This window comes from Phocoena phocoena, chromosome 11 (genome assembly GCF_963924675.1).
Source record: "Phocoena phocoena chromosome 11, mPhoPho1.1, whole genome shotgun sequence".
NCBI lineage: Eukaryota > Metazoa > Chordata > Mammalia > Artiodactyla > Phocoenidae > Phocoena > Phocoena phocoena.
In genome coordinates, this window is record NC_089229.1 from 62039999 (window position 1) to 62064765 (window position 24767).

The 24767-nt window shown below is 50.8% G+C and overlaps 1 protein-coding gene and 1 pseudogene across 1 annotated transcript; one reads left to right on the top strand and one right to left on the bottom strand.

Moving 5' to 3' along the window:
• Positions 1–314: 314 nt before the first annotated feature.
• On the bottom strand, positions 315–2452 carry LOC136131388 (swi5-dependent recombination DNA repair protein 1 homolog pseudogene; annotated as a pseudogene).
• Positions 2453–3945: 1493 nt separating this feature from the next.
• On the top strand, positions 3946–18075 carry POU6F1 (POU class 6 homeobox 1). The gene is made up of 10 exons (XM_065888048.1): positions 3946–3993; positions 5539–5734; positions 9262–9383; positions 10273–10498; positions 11019–11254; positions 11879–12007; positions 12633–12836; positions 15727–15868; positions 16435–16603; positions 17730–18075. The coding sequence occupies exons 1-10, from the start codon at positions 3946–3948 to the stop codon at positions 18073–18075; spliced, it is 1818 nt and encodes a 605-aa protein (XP_065744120.1).
• The last annotated feature ends 6692 nt before the right edge of the window (positions 18076–24767 follow it).

Sequence of the window (24767 nt, forward strand, 5' to 3'; positions counted from 1 at the left end):
TTGGACTGTTTTTTAACATTTACAATAAAACTTTTTTTTTTTTACCACAATAAACAAAACAATGTATTAAAACTACTTCCAGGATTGTCCAAATTATTTTTTAATCATTATTAACATTTTTCATATTTATTTAAATGTTGTTTCCTTTAGCAAATTTATCCAAAATACTGAATTTTCATTTTAGAACTTGGTTTATATTTAGATAATAACAGAGTTCCCAAATTGGCTTTCATCAGGATACCTTTCTCTAAGCTCTAGTGGTTGATACCTTCTCTTTAAAATATATAAGCATCTTTTTTATTATGTTGTCATTCTCAAAGATACTCTGGAGAAAAAAATATGAATGAAACTCGTACGAATTCTTCATTTCTGTTAGAGTGTAGCAATTTATCATCTTATACATAGTGATCTATCAGATGGGTGAGGCTCAGTTTCTTGTTCTTTTCAGACATAGTTGATTACAGCTCACAGAGTAACACCTGCCTACAACTTCTTCACTTCCTTATTAACAGCTGTAACTGGGACAGGTCATTCTTTGAGTGATTCATTTTGACTAGTTTTAGCCTGTGAAGAAGGTCTTCTTTCTCCTGAATCTCCACCTATTTTGCTTTTTCTTCATTTAATCCTTGTTTGGGAAGAATTCTCATTCACAAAATCATTTTGGAGACCTCTGCGTGACCCAGTATCCAGTGATTTAGATTCACTTGCATCGATATTCTTAAAAGTATTTTTCAAATGTGTATTTTCTTCTACCTCACTATGTGTTTAAAATTTTCTTGAAATTCCAGTTTTCTTCTGCTAAAGATGATGGATTCTCTGAAAAGATCTGAATTTTTAAAAATTTTATTTATTTATTTATTTTTATACAGCAGGTTCTTATTAGTTATCCATTTTATACATATTAGTGTATCCATGTCAATCCCAATCTCCCATTTCATCCCCCCCCCCACACTTTCCCCACTTGGTGTCCATACATTTGTTCTCTACATCTGTGTCTCTATTTCTGCCCTGCAAACCAGTTCATCTGTACCATTTTTCTAGGTTCCACATATATGCGTTAATATGCGATATTTGTTTTTCTCTTTCTGACTTACTTCACTCTGTATGACAGTCTCTAAGTCCATCCACGTCTCTACAAATGATGCAATTTCATTCCTTTTTATGGCTGAGTAATATTCCATTGTGTATATATGTACCACATCTTCTATATCCATTCATCAGTCGATGGGCATTTAGGTTGCTTCCATGACCTGGCTATTGTAAATAGTGCTGCAATGAACATTGGGGTGTATGTGTCTTTTTGAATTATGGTTTTCTCTGGGTATATGCCCAGTAGTGGGATTGCTGGGTCATATGGTAATTCTATTTTTAGTTTTTTGTTCGTTTGTTTTTTTTAATAGTGGAACTCTTTTTAAATTTATTTATTTTATTTTTGGCTGCGTTGGGTCTTTGTTGCTGCACACAGGCTTTCTCTAGTTGTGGCGAGCAGGAGCTACTCTTCTTTGCGGTGCGTGGGCTTCTCATAGCAGTGGCTTCTCTTGTTGCGGAGCACAGGCTCTAGGCACACGGGCTTCGGTAGTTGTGGCACACGGGCTTAGTTGCTCCAAGGCATGTGAGATCTTCCCGGACCAGGGCTAGAACCTGTGTCCCCTGCATTGGCAGGCAGATTCTTAACCACTGTGCCACAAGGGAAGCCCTATTTTTAGTTTTTTAAGGAGCCTCCATACTGTTCTCTATAGTGGCCGTGTAAATTTACATTCCCACCAACAGTGCAAGAGGGTTCCCTTTTCTCCACACCATCTCCAGCATTTGTTGTTGTAGATTTTCTGGTGATGCCCATTCTAACCGGTGTGAGGTGATACCTCATTGTAGTTTTGATTTGCATTTCTCTGATAATTAGTGATGTTGAGCAGCTTTTCATGTGTCTCTTGGCCATCTGTATGTCTTCTTTGGAGAAATGTCTATTTAGGTCTTCTGCCTATTTTTTGATTGGGTTGTTTGTTTTTTTAATATTGAGCTGCATGGGCTGTTTATATATTTTGGAGATTAATCCTTTGTCTGTTGATTCATTTGCAAATATTTTCTCCCATTCTGAGGGCTGTCTTTTCATCTTGTTTATAGTTTCATTTGCTGTGGAAAAGCTTTTAAGTTTCATTAGGTTCCATTTGTTTATTTTTGGTTTTATTTCCATTACTCTAGGAGGTGGGTCAAAATGATTGTTTTTTTCATTCTTGACTTTAAGACACTTTACCACGCCATTTAATTATGGGAATTAAATGAAGATCTTGTTTTCCTTAATCGTTCTCTAAGTGTTTCACTCACAGATTGTTTTCTTGAACTATTCGTGTGGGGGAGGTGATGGATTGGCACAGACCTGTGGAGCGCTGGGTAAAGTCACAGCTGAGCCTGATGGACTTTCCATCTTGGAAGTGAAATCTTGGTTTACCTGTGCTTCCGCCTTCCCCAGAGAGTGCGAGAGCCCATACAATGGAATTTTTTCACAGTTCTTTTCTGTGAAAAGAAATGAAGCACTGATACATGCTGCATCACAGATGAACCTTGAAAACCTTCTGCAAAGGAAAAGAAGCCAGACACAAAAAGGCCCCATATTGTATGATTCCATTTATATGAAATATTGGGAATAGGCAAATCCACAGAGACAAAGCAGATTCGTGGTTGCCAGGGGCTGGGGGTTGGCAGGGGAAGGGAGTGACTGCTCATGGGTATGGGATTTCCTTTTGGATGATGAAAATGTTCTGGAACTAAATAGTGGTGATCGTGGCACAACATTGTAAATGTACTGAATTCCATTGAGTCCTACACTTTAAAATGGTTAAAACGGTAAATTTGCTGTTATGTGAATTTTACCTCAATTAATAAAATAACAAAAAAAAAAAAAAAAAAAAAAAAGGAAAACAAACGAAGCGGACCCAGGGGTAGAAGAGGAAGAGGAAGAGGAAGGTGAGGAATCCGGAACACTTCTCCGAGCTTAGTGTCCTCATCCATAACATGGCGATGCTAACGCTCCCTTCCCCCAGCTGGCGTGAGTAATAATGTGAATTCGTATTCCGTAAAACGCTTAGCACAGCGGGCACTCAGAGTAGAGGTGAACTTACTCTTTTCTATGTCAGTGTCTAAAACTAGTTGTCCCCTTTATTACCTCTGTTTCTTGTGACTGTGGTTTGTGGCTCCAGCAAGACCACCTGTTTCTCACAAGGGCTTGTTTCACTCTGTCTCACTGCATGTGGCAGCTGCTGCACCATCTGGGATGTTGTCCTGCCTCCCATGTTAAAGGCCAGTGTGGTTCTCGGACCACTGCCACAGAATCCCCTGAGTGCTGATTTTGGGGCACCCACCTACTAAATCAGACTCTGGGGATGTTTGGTCTGGGGAAATCGGGGTAGGGGGGGTCCTGCATTTTTGATGTGTTCCAGGTGATAATCAGACATTCGTTTGAGACAACTGTTTTAATTTATTCCTGTCTTTACCATCTCTTCCAGGAAGTCCACTCAGACCCCTCCCCTGAGACATGCTCTGATACCCAGTGTGCTCCTTACTTGTGTCTGGTTCTGAGAGTCTGGGTCAAAGTCACCTTGGGTTCTACTGGGTCTGCTCTTTCCCACTGGACTGGGGAACTCCCAGGGAAAGATGCCTGGCCCCCTCTTTCCTCTTGTCACACTCGCTCCTCTTGAGTGTAGGTTCTCCTAGGATGCTGTAGGAAGTGAGACACTTTAGTTTTAAAATCCTTAGAATCCTATTTCCTTTACTTCTACACATACCTGGGAGACCTTAGCTTCTCTCTCTTCCTTCCGTTCTACTTCTGACTTTTTGAGATGGCATGGAAATTTTATGACTATGTCGTATCAGCCTTTGCTTTTCCCATCCCATCTCACCCTGCAGGATGTGTAGGTGTGGGCCAGCCCCACCCCACCCTGACAAGTGACCATGGATCCTGGAGCCGGGCCAGACTCATCTCTGACTGTCAATGAGCAGGTATCTTCTGGGGCAGGAAGAGGTGGGGGAGTGAGGGTAATGGACCAAGGAGTGTGGGAAAGGAGGAAAACTCCATAGAGCCCCTCATCTGTTTCTTACCAGAAACACCCGTCCAGATCGTCACTTTACCTATCCAGATGTAGTTGCCAGCTAGGATTTCTCAGGGGCTGGGTTTGGGGACTTAAGCTGTGACTTTAAAAAGTGAAATTAACATGTGAAAATATGTATAAGTTAACATGGGGAAAGATTTGGATATCAGGGAATTAATTTTTTTTTCTTGCTTATATATCATTTTCTAACTTTTCTTGCAATGACCTTTTATTACTTATGTAATTTTGTTTTCCTTTTGAGAGCGTGGCTTATGGAATCTTAGTTCCCTAACCAGGGATCGAACCCAGGTCCCTGGCAGTGAGACGCCAGGGAATTTCCGACTTATTTAATTTTTAAAAGGAGAAAAAAGACTAACTAACCTCTCTTAAAGTGTGATGGGAGTAAAGTCCTTCACAGGTCAAGTCTGAGTCAGAAAGGGAACTGCTGGGGGGGTTATTGCACTCTTACTCCCCTGATGGGTCACAGTGTTGCTTTTTTCCAGCAGTCTCTGGCTGGATCCAGTTTTCAGGCCTAAGGAGCGTGTTGTGGGAGTGTCTTCAGGCCTAGGCGGGAGCTCAGGGAAGGCCTGACACAGAGCTTTTTAATGTATCGGGTGTCCCTGACTCTTGAATGGCCCAGTTGGAAGCGTGTCAGTGCTGGAGGTAAAACACTGAGTGCTGGCTCTTTCAGCAGGAAAGGGGACCCAGTGTTCCGAGGAGGCCCAGGGGCTGCCTGCATTGCTGGGCATGGGGGCTCCGCTTCAGGTCGGAGCACGCCCACAGCAGAAGGCACACTGGAGCTGCAGGCCCACAGGGTACAAAGCTCCAGTCCAGGAGGGCCAGCGAGAGGCCACGTCTTCAGGATTCCTGACCCTCGCTTCAGGAAGTTGGCTTGGAGGGAAATCTTGGCCCGTACCCCAGAGTTTTGGAAATAAAAGAACCATGAGCTTAAAAAGTTACTCAGTATCGTGGAGCATTCATTTTCCACTCCTATAATAACTCAAGGGACGTGAAGAGGGATTTGCTTCTTGTCCCAGCTTAAGCTGTGGATATGGTGTTAGGGGCCATCGTAATCACACTCCAATATCCTAGCAGCCAAGAAGACAACCTTGCAAGGCTGTGGGAGAGGCCATTTACCACTCCCTGAACTGAATCCAAGAGAGGAAACAAATAGAAATGTCCCCAAGTGGTCTGGCTCTGTGGGACTTTTCCTAGCTTGTGTCAGGCCCTTCTCCCTGTCACCAGGGCCTACTTTCTCCTAGTACCTCCTTCCCTGGAATCAGGGAGCTGCTGTCTGCTCCAGGCTCTGGAATTCTCACAGAGCACACAGTCCTTGAGCCAGGAGGTCTGCATCTTGACATGCTCTCTCCTCTCTCCCTCAGCCATACCTAGAGCTCCGGTTCCCCAGGGCTGATCTGCCCCTCCCCCCAGCAGTGTCCCCGTCCTCTGTTTGCAGGTCATCGTGATGTCAGGCCATGAGACCATCCGAGTTCTGGAGGTTGGAGTGGATGCCCAGATCCCTGCTGAGGAGGAGGGCAAAGCACTGGAAGGTGTGGCCGCCGAGGGCTCCCAGAGCGGAGGCCCCACCAAAGCCAGTGAAGCTGCTGGTGAAGCTGGGCCAGACAACCCAGACTCCTCCGCAGAGGCAACTGGTATGAGGCTACCTGCTCCCATGTGGCATTGCTCCGCCTGAGTTCCCTCCTGTGTTCCCCCCTGGAGAGCCAGCATGAAGCCGGAGCGGGCTAGGTGGCTTTAGGGTCTCACTCTCTTCCTGTCCACTGGACAGCCTCTGGTCACAGTCTGTACTGTTGGTCAGCTCCTAGGCCACTCCTTGTCCCTGGAACTTTAGCTCTGGTTTCAGTCACTTACAGACCTAAACTGGGATGGGTCAGGGTGAGGGGATTGAATTAACCTCAGAGAGGGCTGCCAGGTCTAAACCAGACCCTCAAGCTCAAGGCAGAGAGGACTAAGCCTTCAGGATCCTGACGGCCCTTCCAAATCAGTACCTTTTGTGGTAGAGCTGGGCGGTGCCAGGAGTTGGGGATGGGAGGCCATCATACCCACCTTGGACTAAGGATGTGTGTGTTAGGGAGGGCCTTGTAGAATCCCAGCCCCTCACTCCCAGCTGGGCTGGCATGAGTCTAGCCTGGTGGGCTTATTTGTGCTCTTATTCTCCAAAGATGACTTCAGGGCATGAGTTTGATTCTCCTGCATGTGGAATGTATATGGCTGATTGACTCACACTGTCTCCCCTAATGACCCTGCAGTACAGCTGTGAGACCGCCTGGGCTGTTCTGGAAGCTGGGGCTGGTCCTAGGCACTGCTCTCTGGGCACAGGGCACCCTTTCATTGACTTTCCTCATTAACAGCTTATTAACACCTTTTGCAGGAAGCCTGGGGCCTCTCTTGCCAATTCCCCCAGAAAGCCATGATTCATCTCCCCTTGCTTTCCGCTGAACTTCGCCCCTTCCCTAGATTGGAGATGTGGTTGGGGGAGAGGGTGTGGGCCAAGAGGGGGAGACAGGAAGAGAGCAAAGAGAACAGGCAACTCTTTAACAAAACCCCTGCCAGATCTCACCTCCCTCGTTCTACTCGCAAATCAGTGTGCAGATCCATTTGGGACCCTAGTAACCCGGGTTATCTTTTCTCCTTTTGAGTAAAGGAATGACAAGAGACGTGATCATTTTCCCCTAGCCTGGAAATGTTCTGCTTCCCTGTTGAGGCCAGGATGGGCCACCACCTGCTTCCATGGGCCGGTGCCCTGGTGAGCAGACAGGAAAGACAAGGATTCTCCGTCTCGGCCACCCTTTCCCGGTTTATCCACAGTGCCCTAACTTCCTTTTTTACCCTTTCATCCATCTTCCGTATCTCTGGCGCCTTAATTCTGCTCCTTATCCAAAACCTGCTCTCAGGAATTGATCAGAGACCAGTGATCTACACCTTAGCATGAGTGTTCATGGTAGTGTGTATCTTCTTCCAGAGGTTTGTATACTTAAGCTTTTCGCCAAAGTCTTCTTTATAAAGGGATTTCCGTCATTGTCAAGCAGGGAAGGGTGGTATGTTGATGGTACCTCCTAAGGAGCTGCCAGCTTAAACTGTGGCTTTGATGGAACGTCTCTGTGTAATGCAATATTGAGAAGTGTTTCCTCTTAAAACAAAATAAAACTAAGTAATAGGAAACTTTCAGGATGAAAAAAGAATCTAGCGATTTGTGTCACTCTAAATTATTACCCAAACCTTGTCACACCTACACATTTTTATAGGTGTGGCCCCTGAGGGCAGGCTAAATAGCATATGACACTTACCACCATATTATTTCATATTCCATGTCCTTTATTGACAGATTCACTCATCTGATTCTGGGTTTGGCTGTTATCAAACTGTCTGATTTTTCATTGTCATAAACAGTGCTGCTTTGAATGGCCCTTTCATTTTAATTTTTCTTTGAGGTGTAGTCCACCCAAATTCCTTTTGAAGAGAAGCTGATTGTTTACATAGGAGGAAGTCATCACACGGAAAAATACAAAACCTTGCCATCAATGAGGGAAAAAGTAATTGGCTATGAGGTACCACCTATGCCTATTAAGCCAGAAAAATAAATAAACAGTGATAAAACCTAAATTGGGTGGTGCTGTGGAGAAACGGGTACATTGTTGATGGCGCTGTACATTGGTTCAGTCTTCCTGAAAAGCAGTCTAGCAGGAAGCTACAAAAACCCTAAATGTAGGCAGACTCTAGGGCCCATGGTCCTACTCTGGAAATATAGCATATCCTAATGAAATGACTGTACACATGGTAAGCTTTCATCACTCGTGTCTATCACATTCCCATTTCCTCACTTTCCTTTTTAGGTTTCATTATACTTTGTCAAGCAAAATATTTTTTAAATTTCCAGAGGTTCAGATTATCCTTCTCTGATTTTTTTTTTCAATAGTTAGAAATGTATCTCCCCTTCACAGTGGAGATAAATCTGCCATTTTGTTTTCTTTAGTATTTTATAAGGCTTTTGTGGTCGTTGCTTGTCTCTTTCATTCTTTAAGCAATCTGCATTTTTAAATTATATACTGTAAACAGTCTAGTCCTTAGTTAGGTTGGTGCCTTTCCAGATTAAAACACAGGCTGGGAATGCAGCCTTGGAAGGTTATCTAGTTCAGTGGTTCCCACTTTGTCTGTGTGCTGTATCACAAGGGAGCTTAAAAGAAAAAGAGAGAGATGAAAGGTTCCTGGCCTCCACTCCTGGACGTTCTGACTCAGTAGGCCTAGACTAGGGCCTGGAAACCTATACCCAGTCAGTATTTAGAAGCCACTGGTGTGATGATTGGGAGATCGGGATTGACATATATACACTAATATGTATAAAATGGATAACTAATGAGAACCTGCTGTATAAAAAAAAATTAAAAAAGAAACCACTGATCTGGTCAAACACACAACACCTAGATTCTCTTTAATGTCTCACCATATATTAAATAATAACCTCTCTCCGCATTGTTGTGTGGCTTTAAAGAGGTTTCCTGGTACGGGTCCCAGTACCTAACTAAATCCAGGTGGCAAGAGGAAGCTCTCACCTGGGTGAAAAGCTCCAATGCATAGGAAGTTCCTTTAGAACTTCCTAGAAGCTGCTCACCCAGACTTCAGACCTCAGGGAATGGCAAGAAGAAAAGCTGCCTGGCCTGGAGAGCCCCGTTAATCCTGAGTGTATCCAAGACATGTCACTTCCAAGACTTCACCCTACAGGAGTCCCGCCCCTTCCCCAAGCCAGCACCTGCGTCCAAAAAGTAGCCTGAAGGTTGAACAATGATCCGGTTGCTGGATGAGCCAGTCGATCCCATTGATTCTAGCTCCTTCTCTCCCTGACACATGTTCCTTTCCACTACTGATTATGTGATAGGTCCTAGCATCCTACAGAGCCAGGAGCTGAGAGACTGATACCCAGCTGTGCCTGGGTCTGCATTTTCTTCATCCACCTTTGAGAAGAGGGTGGCCTACTTTCCAGGTCTGGCACAGGGTTCTCCAGCCTCCTATTCTCACTACCCGTAGCTTTTGGGAAGCTGCCTCTGTGGGCCAGGGAAGGCCAGTGATTGGCCTCGGGTTATGCAGAAATACAGTGTAGGGCTGAGGGTTGTCACACTCACCCAGGCTCACTCCTTGTCCCTCTTTGTCCCAATGCCACTTGAAGTGAAGTCACTCCCGGGGATGCCTCCGAGCCCTGCCCCTGCCGTTGCCACCTTCAGCCAAGCCCCATGCCAGCCTCAGGCATCGCAGACCCTGACGCCACTGGCTGTACAAGCTGCCCCCCAGGTAAGGGCCACCCCAGGGAGCTGGACAGAGGGCAGTGGGCAGGAGCAAGGCATGGGATAGCAAACATGGGCTGGCCATGGGATCTGGGAACTTCATGAGGCAGGATGGGGAAGGGGCTGTGGCTTGAGGGAGGGAGTCTCCTACTAGGTACCCCTGGTCTCTCCCCTGCCCCAGATCAGGCCCCCTGGGAAAAGTAGATCTGCATTTGCCAGGTAATCTCCTTGGATTCAGGAAGGATTATAGAGATTACATTAACTCCTTCAAGTCATCTAATGACTAAGTGAGTGAATACCCTTGTCAGCCCCTCTAGGGGATGCCTAGAAGAGTTCATGGGTTTTTGGTCCTCATTTAGAGCCAGGGGCAGCCCCAGCTCAGTGAGAAGCTGTCTCCAGGGGCCTCCAGGCATGCTGAGCTCCCTGTGACCTTTCACTGCAAGCACAGTTCTCCAAGGCATCCATCAGGATTGTCCTCCATCAGAACCTCCCGGAGGCCCCTGTGGGTCTTGACCACTTGGTTCCACCAGCCCCTGCCCCCTGCTTCCTGGCCACAAAGCATTGGTCCTGTGGGCAAGGGCCCGGGGAAGGCTTGGGAGGCACCAGACCGTGGTGGGAGAGGCCTGTGACCCTTTCTGGCCCTTGAGCAGGGCTAGGCCTTGTCCCTGATATGAGCTGCTTCTCTGAAGGCGGTATAGTCCAGTCCAGGTGCCCCCTCGGGCGGGGTTGGGCCTCCAGCTAGGGCTTGTCTCTTCCCCGCCCTCATGCGGCCTTTTCCCACTGCCCTCAGAATGCTTTGTGTGTGCTCAGCTGGGTCTGAGAGACCCAGTGTTTGCGCTGTCGATGTTGATTTTGTATTTTTTCTTTTCTTTCTGAAATCTCGTTTGCTTTTGCAGGTCTTGACTCAGGAAAACTTAGCCACAGTTCTGACAGGAGTTATGGTTCCAGCAGGGGCAGTTACTCAACCTCTTCTTATCCCCATCAGTATTGCAGGTCAAGTGGCTGGTCAGCAGGGGCTGGCCGTGTGGACAATTCCTACAGCAACCGTGGCTGCCCTCCCAGGACTGACCGCTGCTTCTCCCACGGGGGGAATTTTCAAGCCACCTTTAGCCGGTCTCCAAGGTAACGGCAACTCTCCCCAGGACTGCACCAGGCTCCCCATCACCTTACACTACCATCCCTGCACGCGTGCTTGCCATGTTGGACTCCAAACCCGCAGCCCTCCCAGGGCGACAGCCCTGGAGTCTGGATCTGGTGTCCCAGGCACCCAGCCACAGAGCTGCTGCACCACCTTGGGACTCTAGGCCATGGCACCATGCTGGCCCAGCAGGCCTCTCTTCCTTCAGCCAACTGTCTGAGACTACCCCTCCCCCCTACGCCAGAACTCACCCCGTGACCAGCCTCCTGAGAAGGACTGCAAGAAGATTCAACTTCTGGTTTTGAATCTACTCCTCTCCAGGCCCAAGGGAGGGGGGATGAGAGAAGTTGGCATGTGCCGCCCCCGCCAAGATCAAGTGAATCACAGCTGCCTGTCCCCCCTGCCCCAACCCCCCCTCGTTCTCGTGCCAGATCCCTTGGGATTGGAGCCTCCCTGGGCTACGGCTAGGCGTTTGAGCACCTCTGTCTCTGCCTTGCTCCGTAGCAGCTGCAGTGCTGAACGCCGCTCTCCCGGCACCTGTACAAGCTGCCCCACCGGCCCAGGCCTCCTCGCCCACCCGGCCCCAGACGCTGATCCATACCCAGCCGCTGCTGCACGCCACACCTGCCATTCTGCCGCAGTCCACTGCTGCCACCGCGACTGCCCCCACCCCCAAGCCAGTGGACAGCCCCCCACAGATCACCGTTCAGCCTGCAGGCTTCGCGTTTAGCCCAGGAATCGTAAGCTGCTGCCCTCACCAGGGGCTAAACGGGGATGGACCGAATCTCTGGCCAAGGGTGAACCTGACCCTTCCCTCGGGGGAGGAAGGAGGTAGAGGACCAGCCCCCTGAACACGGCTCTCTTGCAACACTTCGGCACAGATGGGCTCCTTCTGAGGCCTTCCCCTGCAGCTGCCAGCCCATCCGTCCCAGACAAGAGCAGACAACCTCTGCCAAGAGGGCTGGGCAAATCCTCCAACACCTGAACCACTGGACCAGCCTTGGAGGGTGGGACGATGTCTGGGGATTGCAAACTTGTGAGCTGTCGCTAAGGTGGAGCTAGAGGCTGTTCGATGTGACTAGAGTCACATCAGCCCCTCCAGTCTGGCCTTTCTACTCTCCCAGGGCTAGCCCGAAAGATCAGCCAGAGTTACTCCTCCATGACTGCGACCCCGCCCTTCCCTGCTCACCCCCTGCAGCCCCTGGCCCTGGACACGGTTCAGCTGGTGGACTTGGGCCTGCAGCCCACATTTACCTCTGCCCAGCATCCATCCCCCCTGCCCCAGTACCCTCGGCCCTCTTCCCTCTGCCTTGGGCTCTTTCTCGCCCCATCGCCTCTGAGCAAGGCTCTTCCTCCACCCACAGATCAGTGCTGCTTCCCTCGGGGGACAGACCCAGATCCTGGGCTCCCTCACTGCAACTCCGGTCATTGCCAACGCCGTTCCCAGCATGCCGGGGATCAGCAGTCAGATCCTCACCAACGCTCAGGGACAGGCAAGTGGTCAAAGCCAGGCTGAGGGGTGGGGACTGGTGGAGATGCTGGCTGTGGACGAGGGGCAGGACGTGGGCTGAGGGTCATGGGAACTCAACTAGGGTGACGAGCTGCTGTTCATACCTCTTGTGTGACAGCTGTCTGCTGCTGCTGAGGCCAGGCAGGGGCGTAGCCCCCATCCAGCCCTGGTGGTACTCACTCTAGCTGGGGGTTTTCGTTTACGGAACACTCACTTTGTGACCAGCCTCTGTGCTAGGTGCTTTCTCATACATTATCCCACTTCTTTTTGAGTACACACCTACTGGGTGGAGATTTTTATTCCCGTTTTACAGGGGAGAAGGCTGAGGTTCAGAGAAATTAAGCCACACCGTTAAAATGTGGCAGAGCAGGGATTCACATCCAGATCTGTCTGAATGCACATGCAAACCTACTCCTGCCCCACCACGGCTCTGGAGAGAGAATAAAGGAAGCGGCCCCTAGAGTGGGAATCCTTCACTTTCTTGTGAGGAAACAGGCCCAGAGGGGTTAAGTGATTTGTCTAAGTCCCTTCCTGCCAATGTGGGGATTTGGGTTGGGGGTGGACCTGGACGCTGCCCTCACACTTGGGGTCCCTATGTTTCCCCCCAGGTTATTGGAACACTTCCGTGGGTAGTGAACTCGGCTAGCATGGCGGCCCCAGCACCAGCCCAAAGCCTGCAGGTCCAGGCTGTGACCCCCCAGCTGTTGTTGAACGCCCAGGGCCAGGTGATCGCAGCCCTGGCCAGCAGCCCTCTGCCTTCTCCCGTGGCTGTCCGGAAGCCAAGCACTCCTGAGTCCCCCGCTAAGAGTGAGGTACAAGGGCTGGGTTGGGGGATGGGGGCAGGCAGTGCCGTCTGGCATGGGTGGCCTCCCTCCAGGCTGTGAGCTGGACGACACTATTTCCTGAAGCCCCTGGGAAAGCAGGGCACCTCCCCAAAGCGGGGGGAGGTTCCAGGGTAGAAGGTTCACACGAGTCCACGCATTCTCTGCCTGGGAAAGCAGCACCACCGTCCCCTGACCCCTTACCTACACACACCGAGCATGTGTATATGTGCCCTCAGAGGTCAATAGCACTCTGAGAAAGCCAGGCAGGGGTGGTCAAAGTAAACTGGGCCTCGGTCAGCTCCAGGGTGAACAGATCGCTAGAAAGGCCCTGGGAGGTTCGTTCTGTACCCTCTCCCTCTTCACCCCTTCATCCCTCCACCCCTCCGCCCTGCACTGTGGCATTGATTATTCATTTATGTATTCATTCTAGGAGCAGTTTTTGAGTGCCTACTATATTCCAGGGGCTGAAGATGTAGAGCTGAATAAGATGCCCTTCCTAACCTTGGGTAGCCCAGCATCAGAGACAATTATAAGTCAGCGTGGCGAAGGCTGTGACAGGGTCAGGATAAGGTGCTTTGGGAACCCGGAGAAGGGAGCTCTCCGCAGACTGGGGAGTTTGACAAGGCTTCGTAGAGTAGGACACTGAACTACCCTAAAGGGATGAGTTGGATGAGAGGTGTTCCACCTCCACAGAACTGCAGGAAGTACAGTGTGCCAGAGCAGAGGTTCTCAGACGTGAGTGTGCGGCAGAACCAACTGGAGGGCTTGCTGGGATGCAGATTCCCAGGCCCGACCCCAGAGCCTCTGATTTAGTAGGTCTGGAGTGGCGTCCAAGAATTCACATCCCTAACAAGTTAGTGGTATATAGCTTCCCAGCTTCATTGAATAACCTCTTAGCCTCATCTATAAAAGGGAGGTGATAAGAGTACCAACTTCACAAGGTTATGAATGTTAAAGGATAGACTACACATAAGGCAGTTTATACTCTGGTACACAGAGAGCACTTGAAAAATGGTGCTTTTATTGTCATCACTAATATTAGATAGTGGGGAGTCGCGGGAGGGTTTTTAGCAGGGAAGTGGCTGATTAGATTTGCATTTAAAAAATTCCCTCCGTTATCCAGGTGGAGTCAAGAATTGGACTGTGGTGAGACTTGAGTCATCGTCCCTGTTAGGAGACAGCTTAAACAATTCTAGCCAGAGACAAGGAGCTCTGAACAAGGCCCTGGGGATGACGAGGGAATGACTTGAAGCTACCGGGAGGTAGAATTCAGGGAACAGGACCCATCCTAAAGAAATCTGCACTTTCAGGAAGCTTTTAAAAAAATCATACTAGGGCTTCCCTGGTGGCGCAGAGGTTGAGAGTCCGCCTACCGATGACGCAGGGGACACGGGTTCGTGCCCCGGTCCGGGAAGATCCCACATGCCACGGAGCGGCTAGGCCCATGAGCCATGGCCGCTGAGCCTGCGCGTCCGGAGCCTGTGCTCTGCAACGGGAGAGGCCACAACAGTGAAAGGCCCACATACCGCAAAAACAAAACAAAACAAAAAAGAATCATACTAAAAATACTAATTTCATATATTTATAGTTTCTCCTGATTATAAATTCGATACATGTTATTTATAAAAATTCCAACATTATGTGTGATGTCAAAAGGTAAAAATCCCTTCTAACTCTACTTCCAGAGATGATTTCTGTTGACAGTCTGCTTTATATGCCTCAAGATTTTTTCTTCTGGGTAATTCATGTCTTTTTAAAGGAATTATTCCGTAAAAACTGTTTTTCACCTTACCTTTTTTTCTTTCACCTTAGCACTGTGACTCAGAGCTCTTTGCATGGCAGCAGTTAAGAGAGAAACCTTATTCTTTGTCATGGCTGCACAGTATCTTAATGTAGAGAGGTCTCAGGAGTAATTTGCCAGTTCCCTGTTAATGGATATTTGGGGCCTGGAGGCTCTAGCATCAGGTTTAGGTTTCTCCTTTTTTTTTTTTTTTTTTTTTTTTTTTTGCAGTACGAGGGCCTCTCACTGTTGTGGCCTCTCCCGTTGCGGAGCACAGGCTCCGGACGTGCAGGCTCGGCGGCCATGGCTCACGGGCCCAGCCGCTCCGTGGCATGTGGGATCCTCCTGGACCGGGGCACACCCTGCATCGGCAGGCGGACTCTCAACCACTGCGCCACCAGGGAAGCCCCGAGGTTTCTCCTTTGAGGGCAGAGATTTGAGAGCAGTTATCTCAAGGGCGGACACTTGTTGGGGCTTTGACCAGGTGTGCTGAACCTTTCTGAGCCTCTGACCTGCCCGGGTCATAGGCAGCAACAACGCCCCAGCTTGGTGGGGCACGTTCTGTGCTTATTTTGGAGGTCATTATCATTGGGTGGGTGCTAATGCGTAGCTTCTAGTCTTGCTTTTTGGTGGGGCACAGGTAGGAGTGTGCTGGGTGAGTGAGGATTCCATGCCCACTTTTTAAAAATAATTAATTAATTAATTTATTTTTGGCTGCGTTGGGTCTTCGTTGCTGCGTGTGGGCTTTCTCTAGTTGCGGCGAGCGGGGGCTACTCTTCGTTGCGGTGCGCAGGCTTCTCCTTGTGGTGACTTCTCTTGTTGCGGGGCACGGGCTGTAGGTGCGCGGCTTCAGTAGTTGTGGCACCCGGGCTCAGTAGTTGTGTGGCTCGCAGGCTTAGTTGCTCCACGGCATGTGGGATCTTCCCGGACCAGGGCTCAAACCCGTGTCCCCTGCATTGGCAGCCGGGTTCTTAACCACTGCTCCACCAGGGAAGTGCCTCCATGCCCACTTTTGCCCTGCCTCTGGCCCCACCAGAGACTCCACCCCCCGGAAACAGGCAGGCGGGCAGTGGGGTTTGTTGGCGCTTCTCCTCGCAGGTGCAGCCCATCCAGCCCCCGGCAGCCATGCCCCAGCCAGCTGTGGTCATCGCCAGCCCAGCCCCAGCGGCCAAGCCAGCTGCCTCTGCTCCTATCCCGATCACCTGCTCAGAGACCCCTACTGTCAGCCAGCTGGTGTCCAGTAAGTGGCTTCTAGAGAGGTTGTGGAGAAGGGGAGAGGCATTTATTTGGACACGATGACCTCATTAGATGACGTTCTCCTTAATAAACTTCCTTGAGTCCACAGGGGAAGGGCACAGGCCCATTGCCAGGAGCTGGCTTTCTTATTCTCATTCTGTGGAGCTGGATTCTATGCATGACGATGGTGGAGGTTGCTTAGCCAGCTGTCTGGCTGCTTCTCTGAGAAGCCAAGCCATTGGCTGTCTCCCCTATGGCCTCTCACCCAGCATTTGAGGAATGTGGATGGCCAACAGGTGTGCTTGGGGCCAGGCTGGGGAGAATGGGGGAGGGTCAACAGAGCTGGAAGAACTTGAAAATAGGCCTCTACCTCTATACACGTTGGTCCTGGCCCCTTACCCTCAAGTTTTATATGTCTTGGGGACAGGGGTGATGAGGGTCTTAAGGGTACATAGGTCTTTTGTCAAATGTCCTTATCCCTCACTACAGCACCGGCCTAGGCCAATGGGCAAGGTAAGCAGTGAAGGTTGTCTGTCTCACACACACCCCTGCCCCCTTCCTCTGGCCTAGAGCCACATACCCCGAGTCTGGATGAGGACGGGATCAACTTAGAAGAGATCCGGGAGTTTGCCAAGAACTTTAAGATCCGGCGGCTATCCCTGGGCCTCACGCAGACCCAGGTGGGTCAGGCTCTGACCGCGACGGAAGGCCCAGCCTACAGCCAGTCAGCCATCTGCCGGTGAGTAAGGCTGCCTTGGACACTGTCAGGGCACTCACAGGGGCCCAGGTGATCCGGCCCTTTTCCATATTCTCCCTGGCTTCCGCCCTCTTCCGGACAAGGAAAGCTGTTCTAAGGGTAGACATGAACACCTCGAGTAGCCAAAGTCTTTCTGGGGGCCCTCTGAAGTTTAGCCCCAAATCCTGAGCCTTTATATTGTCTTTTATGGGAAAGCCAGGATCATAATCCATTTAGGAATCCTAGAGGGACAGGAGAACAGCTTATGAAATTAGTCACAAAAGTGAGAACTTCAGTTCTGGCTTGGTTCTCGACGATGACCCACTATCACCCCTATCGTGCTCCCATCTCCCCCTCTTTTGAGGCATGACTATAAAGTGATGTAGCTGATTTTTCTGGGTGCAGCATACAGACTGGTTCTGGTGCCAGTATCAAAGGAGGGGTAGGGAATTCCCTGCCGGTCTAGTGGTTAGGACACTGCTAGGGTCCCAGGTTCAATCCCTGTTCGGGGAACTAAGATCCCACAAGCTACGTTACATGGCCAGAACCAAACAAACAAACAAAGAAAAGAAATGCAGGATAGCCGAGGGTTTCAAACATGAAAAAAACACACGGTTCAGGGATGGCCAAAAGGTTTCATCTGCCTGCCAATTATATAGATTAGACTAGAGTGACTATTAGACTACCGTGCCATGTTGGGAATTCTGTAGTCACATCGGGGCTCAGCCAGAAAGAGTATTCTGTCTTAGAGATGCTGCAGTTGGAGGAGGACAGTACTCACGACATCCGTTTGGCATCTCTGGAGGCCTCTCAAGATGACTCCTTAAAGGACCTCACCCATTTGGATATGAAAGTTCTGGAATGGTGCTCATTAAAGCAGTTGCCCTGTTATCATCGCACTACTGAACCGAGGCCATGGGAATGGTCTCCCTGTTATGACCTGGGATACAGGACAGTCTGAGGAGTCTGGGCTTGGCCGAGCCAGGGCGTTTTAGTGGGGGTGGTGAGGGGAACACTGAGCACAGCCCCACCGGCCCCAAGAGGAGCAGCCCCTTGTGGACAGCGCTCACGCCCGGTGTGGGGAGTAAGACACTCTCACTGTTCCTTCCTGGGCTTGGGTCACCTACAGGTTTGAGAAGCTGGACATCACGCCCAAGAGTGCGCAGAAGTTGAAGCCAGTGCTGGAGAAGTGGCTGAATGAAGCCGAACTCCGGAACCAGGAAGGCCAGCAGAACCTGATGGAATTTGTGGGAGGCGAGCCCTCCAAGAAACGCAAGCGCCGCACCTCCTTTACCCCCCAGGCCATAGAGGCTCTTAACGCCTACTTCGAGAAGAACCCACTGCCCACGGGCCAGGAGATCACCGAGATTGCTAAGGAGCTCAACTATGACCGGGAGGTCGTGCGGGTCTGGTTCTGCAACCGGCGTCAGACGCTCAAGAACACCAGCAAGCTGAATGTCTTTCAGATCCCTTAGGGCTGAGCCCCCAGCCCTGTGTTCCAGCACTTTGTACCTTCCCTTGGCACCCGGCTGCAGCCACCGCCCTGCGGCATCTGTCATTCTGCCACACGTGGCTGTGTTTGCCCTGGGTCGTGAGACTACACGGTGCGCCTGTGTTTCAGCCCCCTCCCCCTCCCCATATCGTCCACATCCTGGGGAGGGCAGTGGGGCCCGTCTGAGACCTCCAGGCTTGGGCATGGTCACGCCAAGGGAGGGGATTTGTGGTGTCACTTGAAGAAGCACTTTGCTAATGTGGTTTTTGAAGGGTGAATTCTGGTTGGGAACCGGAAACTCCCCTCTCTGGGGCAGGGCTGCAGCAGCCTCTGAGGACCACTGGCCATTAGCTCTTGTTTCCGACAGCATTCTCTTTCCACTCTGCCTCCTCCTTTGCTCCTCTGGCAGGTACGGTGGCTAGTCCAGCAGAAACACAGCCTCACACCCCACCCCCCCGTCCCCCGCCCTCTGCCTGCAGGTACACTGTCCCCTGAAAGAACCCAACACATACAATTCTGAAAAGGGTGATGTGCTGCTCAGAAGGTCAGATGCCATGTCTGCCTCGACCTCAAGGTCAGAAGGTTTCCACAGCCCTGGGGCCAGAACATGTGATCTCTTCTCCTCATCTCTCCCTGGTTCCTTTGGGAGGGTAGAAAATTGCCCTAAAACAGAATCTTTTCTTTTGTAAATCATGTTGGAAGGAAGCAACAGTGAACTCTAGCTGTCCTGGAGTTGACCTGGGTCTATAGCAGGTTGGGAACTTAGTAAATAAGGCCATCTGCCCAGATTTTAATCTGATCTCTGTCCCTGGCCATCTCCACATCAGAATGGTGTGGTTAAGAGAGCTTGCAGCCTGGAAAATCCCCCGGCCCAGCTAAGCAGGCACTGGGGGAGTGGGGGGGAATGAGGAAAGGAATGCTGACTCTCTCTTGTCTTCACACTCACCGCCCCCCCACCCCCCACCCCCAGTCCTGGGCCCTTCTCAGAAGCAGCAAATTAAACAAGAAGCCAGACAGCAAGGCCCTGGGGAAAAAAAGCCAAGATCCAGAAAGAGCTGATGGCAGCCCTGGAAGGTCTCTTTGTGGAAAGTGACTTAACTCTAATTTTCTTTGGAACTTGAAGTCTTGGATACTGGAGGAGAAATCTAACTTTGTCCAGAGTCTTAGACCACGTGTTTGTGTTAGCAATCCCCGCAGTGCGCTTCTAAGCTAAGAATACCCCTGGAGCAGGCTGGGTTTTGCCTTCAGAGAGGGTAGCTATGGTACATTGGGGGTTGGCATCTCATCCGAGCTGTTAAGTGAGTTTCCCAGCCTCACTGTGGCTGGGCCTCCCCTGGAGTTCAGTAGGGGATCAGGAGAGCACTGCAAGGTTTGCTGAGATGAGCCCAGACTTGCTGTGTAGCCTAGACTTAAAGGGTCACACACAAGTCACGGGTGAGCCACCCCCTCCTTTCACAACTCCTCTCCTTACAGAGCCAGGTCTCTAGGTCTCTACAGTAAACCCTGAAGAGGTGACTGCCAGGCGAGGGCTCATCACCACCTCTGTCAGACACTGGTGCAGAGCCTAGCCTCGCTTCCTCTGGCATGCTGTGTTTCCTTTCCTGCCTGCAGCTGCCCCCTCCCAGGCCCTACAAAGCCAGTGTGGCCGGCCTCTTGGTAGCTCTGCCAGTGAGAAGGCAGTTGTGGGTCCAATGGCCCGCTCCCGCCTACCCCACGCCACTGCATCCTGACCAACGAAACGTGCTCGAGTGTGGTGGAGGATGAGGAAGCAGGTGGGCACCTTGTCTGCTCCAGCCTCCCGGGAGAGACCACGTCTCCAAGGGTAAGGCTCCGCACTCAAGTTCAGGGTTATCAACCTGTCTCGATGAGATGACGAGCTCACTTGAGAGGGGTGTTGTAAACAAGTTTTCAGTAAGAATAAAGTAGTGCCAGAGTTTGTAAAGGATTCAATCACTTATAGTTCAATAAATTAGACAGATACGGGTTTTTACCCTCAAGCCCTTGTGTTCAGATGCTTTCTTTTTTGGGAGAGACAAGTGGGTCGTGGCTGGTGCCCTGGGAGTAGCATATAACCCAGGGCGTGTCCGTGGCAGTGGATATGCAGGAGGACACCATCTGTCCCGTGTCACAGCGGGGGAAAAAGCTGATGCACTGCTGCTCTAAATTAGACCTGGCCATGCTTTCTTAGCTCCTCCCGCATCTAAATGTGTCTTCCCAAGGCTGGGCTAGAACTAAAGCATTTTTTCCTCTGCTGGAATGACGAGTCTTTCAGAGGAACAAGTCCAGGGGCAGAATGTTTGCAGGCTGAATTCCCCAGGCAGGGGGGTACAGGATGCCCCTGAAGTGTGCCCAAACCAGAGCTCACTGGCCTGATCTCTGCTCTTGTTTCCCCTACCACAGGGCCCCCAGAGAGCAGCAGTGGCCCTGAGGTGGGTTTTTTGTTTTGTTTATATTTTTGTTTTGAGTAGCATCAGGTTCTGAAGGGAGTTGATATCAAATTTGTTTTGAAAGCACCTTTCTGGTTATCAGCCAGATCTCAGTGGCTCCTTTACCATGGAAAGGCAGGAGAAAGGGCAGAAATGGCTTAACTGTTTGCATGTGTTTTGTTTGTTATTGTTTCAAAGACCAAAACTTTCTATGGCTTAATGAATTGGCTGGGGCCTTTGACCCTGCACTAATCAAGGCATTTTATCCAGGTGGGGTCCAGGGAAAGAATTCAGTCCAATGGGTTAAGGAACCCATTTGACTTTGGAATGAGAGACCCTGACATTTCTGTGTCCTTGGAAATCCAATCACCTTCCGATGCCCAGATTCCCTTCCTGTCTCCTAGGCCAGGCTCTGACGCTGAGGTTCTGACTGATCCCAGACGTGGGACAAAGTCCGCTGAGAGCTGGAGTGAGGGGTCAGGAGGGGAGAATGGGGGAGAAGCACTTGATGTAGTTGTGTGGAATAAACAGTATTTTTTCTTTTGTACTGGTCTGCTTGTTTCTCTTCTACCTCTCAGGGTGATGTGAGGGAATCAGTGTCAGAGACCAGGGGAGGAGCTGGCTTTGCTGTCAGAGTCTGTGGCCGGGAAAATCCCATTGCAAGAGGATCAGTGCCCTGAACTCCTACTTCCCCGCCCAGGCCCTCCAGCCGGGACTCTCCTCATTGGGTGCAGGGTCAAGGGGATATGCCCTTTTTTTTTTTTTTTTTTTTTTTTTTTGCGGTATGCGGGCCTCTCACTGTTGTGGCCTCTCCCGTTGCGGAGCACAGGCTCCGGACGCGCAGGCTCAGCGGCCATGGCTCACGGGCCCAGCCGCTCCGCGGCATGTGGGATCCTCCCGGACCAGGGCCCGAACCCGTGTCCCCTGCATCGGCAGGCGGACTCTCAACCACTGCGCCACCAGGGAAGCCCGGGGATGTGCCCTTTTTCCTTCTAGATCACCCCCTGATACCTAGGATCCCACAATTCCCTGCCAAGCCCACTTTCTAGCCCCTCTTCCCTGGGTCCTGATAATAGATTGTGCTGTTGGTGTATACACTCCTGGCCCAAGAGGTGACCAAGAGGCAGCTGTTTGCCAGAAAGCTGGGTGGATGGAGCTTGGCTGTGCAGACTGAATGCTGATACATATACACAGAGCCCTTTGCAATGTGAGGGGGGGGCTGCGAGGGGGAAGAGAAGGCAGGCTGCAGGCTGGGTGCCACGACTGGGGCACATTCTAGCACAGAACATCAAGGAGTCTTAGAAGTCCAAATTCAAACCTGGCCTTCCCGGTCATTATGAAGGTATGCTTATCATGATAGGAGGCGAGAACAGTCAGAATTAGGTTGATTATGCTTTATAAAAATTTAGATATATGGTAAATGGGTCTTCCTTTGTGCTTTTCCCCAGGCCTGCAAATGTTATGGGCAGGCCTGCCACCTGAGCTCAGGGCTGGGAGAGCATGGCTGTAAAAAGGGTCTCTCCCTCCTAGGAGTAGGGTTCATGCCATGTTCCCCTGCAACCCTCCCTCCTCCCCCCTCCACCTCCTCGGTACTGATGAGGTCTGGGCTACATAATCTAAACTGGTGACGACAAGGCATCACCTTTGATTCCACCCAACCGGCATTCCTGGGCCAGGCACTGTGCTGGGTTCTAGATCATGCTCCACCCCCCTCCCCAACCCAAGGGACAAGAGATGTCTAAGACTCTGACATCAGGCTTGGGGATCAGAGGAGCTTTACAGCACTTGAAATAATGAGGCCCAAAATGACACAGAAGCCAGCACTTACCTCTGCGTAGATCTCACAACCCTAATATTGTCTGTCCACACTAGACTGCAACCCCTCAGGACCGAGGCCAAGGGCACAGAGCAGGTGCTTGATAAATATCAGATAGGTGACTGAACGCATTTGTACCCTCCCTTTCAAGGAAACAATAGGAGCTGAGTCCCTGACTTCAAGCTACTGGGAGAAAGCAGGTACAGAGGCTTCAGCATCAGCGCTGCAAGGTTTGGACTGTGATGTGTGGGAGTGAATGGAATCTGGGCCGCAACTGGCCCTGAATGGAGAGAGGCATCTCCCAAAATCTCCCAGCAGAAGAGTCAGTGGAAGCTGTTACCACTGGCTCAGACCAGTTTGAGTGTGGTTCTTGGCAAACTGGCCCAGGAAATCTTTAAAGGAAGAGGGGTGGGTTTGTGGAGGGACTGCAGTTTCTATTCCCAAGTCTGGGATGTTCCTCTGGGCTCCCGAACCCAACTCCAATGGGTGTGTGTGCAGGCTTCCCCACACCAAAAAGCATTTCTCAGGCACTAGCAGTGTGTCTGAGAGCTCAGTTCAATTCTGACATTACGTACCCAGAGATGGCATCAGATTCCACAGGTAAAGGGCTCAGTCCCAAAAGACTGCCCTATACTTCAGATGCCTTTTCTCTTAACTGCAGGGTCCATCAAAAAAGCCAGACCGGGGCCTCAAAGGCTTGCTGTCTGGAGTGTAGGAAGATGTGAAGAGTTAAAACTAGATAGTCACACGTGAAAAGATGCTCAACATCACTAATTATTAGAGAAATGCAAATTAAAACTACAGTAAGGTATCACCTGACACCGGTCACAATGGCCATCACCAAAAAATCTACAAACAATAAATACTGGAGAGTGTGTGGAGAAAAGGAAACCCTCCTACACTGTTGGTGGGAATGTAAATTGGTACAACCATTATGGAGAACAGTATAGAGTTTCCTTAAAAAACTAAAAATATAACTACCATATGATCCAGCAATCCCACTCCTGGGCATATACCTGGAGAAAACCATAATTTGAAAAGATACATTCACCCCAATGTTCATTGCAGCACTATTTACAATAGCCAGGACATGGAAGCAACCTAAATGTCCATCAACAGAGGAATGGATAAATAAGATGTGATACAGGGATTCCCTGGTGGCACAGTGGTTGAGATACCGCCTGCCGGTGGTGCAGGGGACACGGATTCGTGCCCTGGTCCGGGAGTCTCCCACATGCCGCGGAGCGGCTGGGCCCATGAGCCATGGCTGCTGAGCCTGCGCGTCCGGAGCCCGTTCTCCGCAACGGGAGAGGCCCGCGTACCGCAAAAAAAAAAAAAAGAAAGACTATCCAGGGAAGTGGGACTGAAGCAGTCTTGACCCCGTTAAGAGGTGAGTTTAATGAGACAGTATTCCACGAGCAAACAAACGCTTGTTAGGAGCGTTTAGGTAAGTCAGCCAGGGTGTGGGTGTGGGTTCAATAAGACTAGAGCCAAAGCTCCACCCACGCCGTAGGGTGCTGACTCGCTTACTTAGCGGACGCCAGAACTCAGGTAGCCCCAAGGAGGGACGTTTGAACGCACGCCGTTTCCTCTGCCAGATCCCCTCGCCCATCTCCCGCGGGCAGAGAGCCGTGGCGTAGCTAGCCTATCATCACTGCCGAGGCCGGCGAAGCCGCTTCTTCATTGGCTAGCGTCAGGGTGATACACGTTCTTCGGACCCGAGAAGGAAGAGGGCGCCATGATTGGCTGGCGCTGGGGCGGTGGGCGGTGGAGGAACCTGGCGAGTCTGGGATTCAAGCCGGTGCTGAGCTTTCTCCACCCATGCTTTGAGGCCGTGGGGGGGCTGCAGAGGGCTGGGAGTCGACTCAGCGGAAACCTGGATTTGGTTCTAAGAGCCGTGGGATTGAGAAGGGGTGACCGGAAGTGATTTTGGGACTGACCGGAAGCGAGGCCTGGAGGGGAAAGGGAGACTGGTTCCCGGGAGGGAGGGGGGTTTCCCGCAGGAAGGGGCGTGGGGAAAAGGTGGGAAAGCGGCGTGGGCGCGCAGGGTAGGTAGCGGGTCGCTGCTGCTGGTCTGTTTAGAAAGCAGCGAGTGACCACCACGAGTTCAAGGGGAGAGCCCAAAGAGTGGGAGTGCGAGGAGTCCAGGGTTGCCTTTGGGCAGTCGGGAAAAGTGAAGCCAAAGGACCCTCGCGCGGCTCCGGAGAGCTGGGCGGGGGTGGAGGTGGGGGTGGGGGTGGGGGTAGGGATTTTTGGAAGTCAGGGCAGCCAAGAGCGAGGAGACAAGGGTGCGGGAGATTAGTTGTGTGGGCAGTGCGGGTGGGGCTTGGGGGCGGCTGGTGAGTACTGCGGGGGAGATCTTGGTTTGGAGTTTTCTACAGTCTTGCAGTCTTGCCCCCGTTGGGTAGAATCACACTGCTCGCCTTTGTACAA

What these genes read in the sequence shown, in the direction of transcription:
- POU6F1 (XM_065888048.1), top strand. Translation starts at nt 3,946, where the DNA reads ATGGATCCTGGAGCCGGGCCAGACTCATCTCTGACTGTCAATGAGCAG. An exon ending in CTCTGACTGTCAATGAGCAG is followed by an intron (nt 3,994 to 5,538) that starts GTATCTTCTGGG and finishes CTCTGTTTGCAG; the next exon opens with GTCATCGTGATGTCAGGCCA. An exon ending in CTGTACAAGCTGCCCCCCAG is followed by an intron (nt 9,384 to 10,272) that starts GTAAGGGCCACC and finishes TTGCTTTTGCAG; the next exon opens with GTCTTGACTCAGGAAAACTT.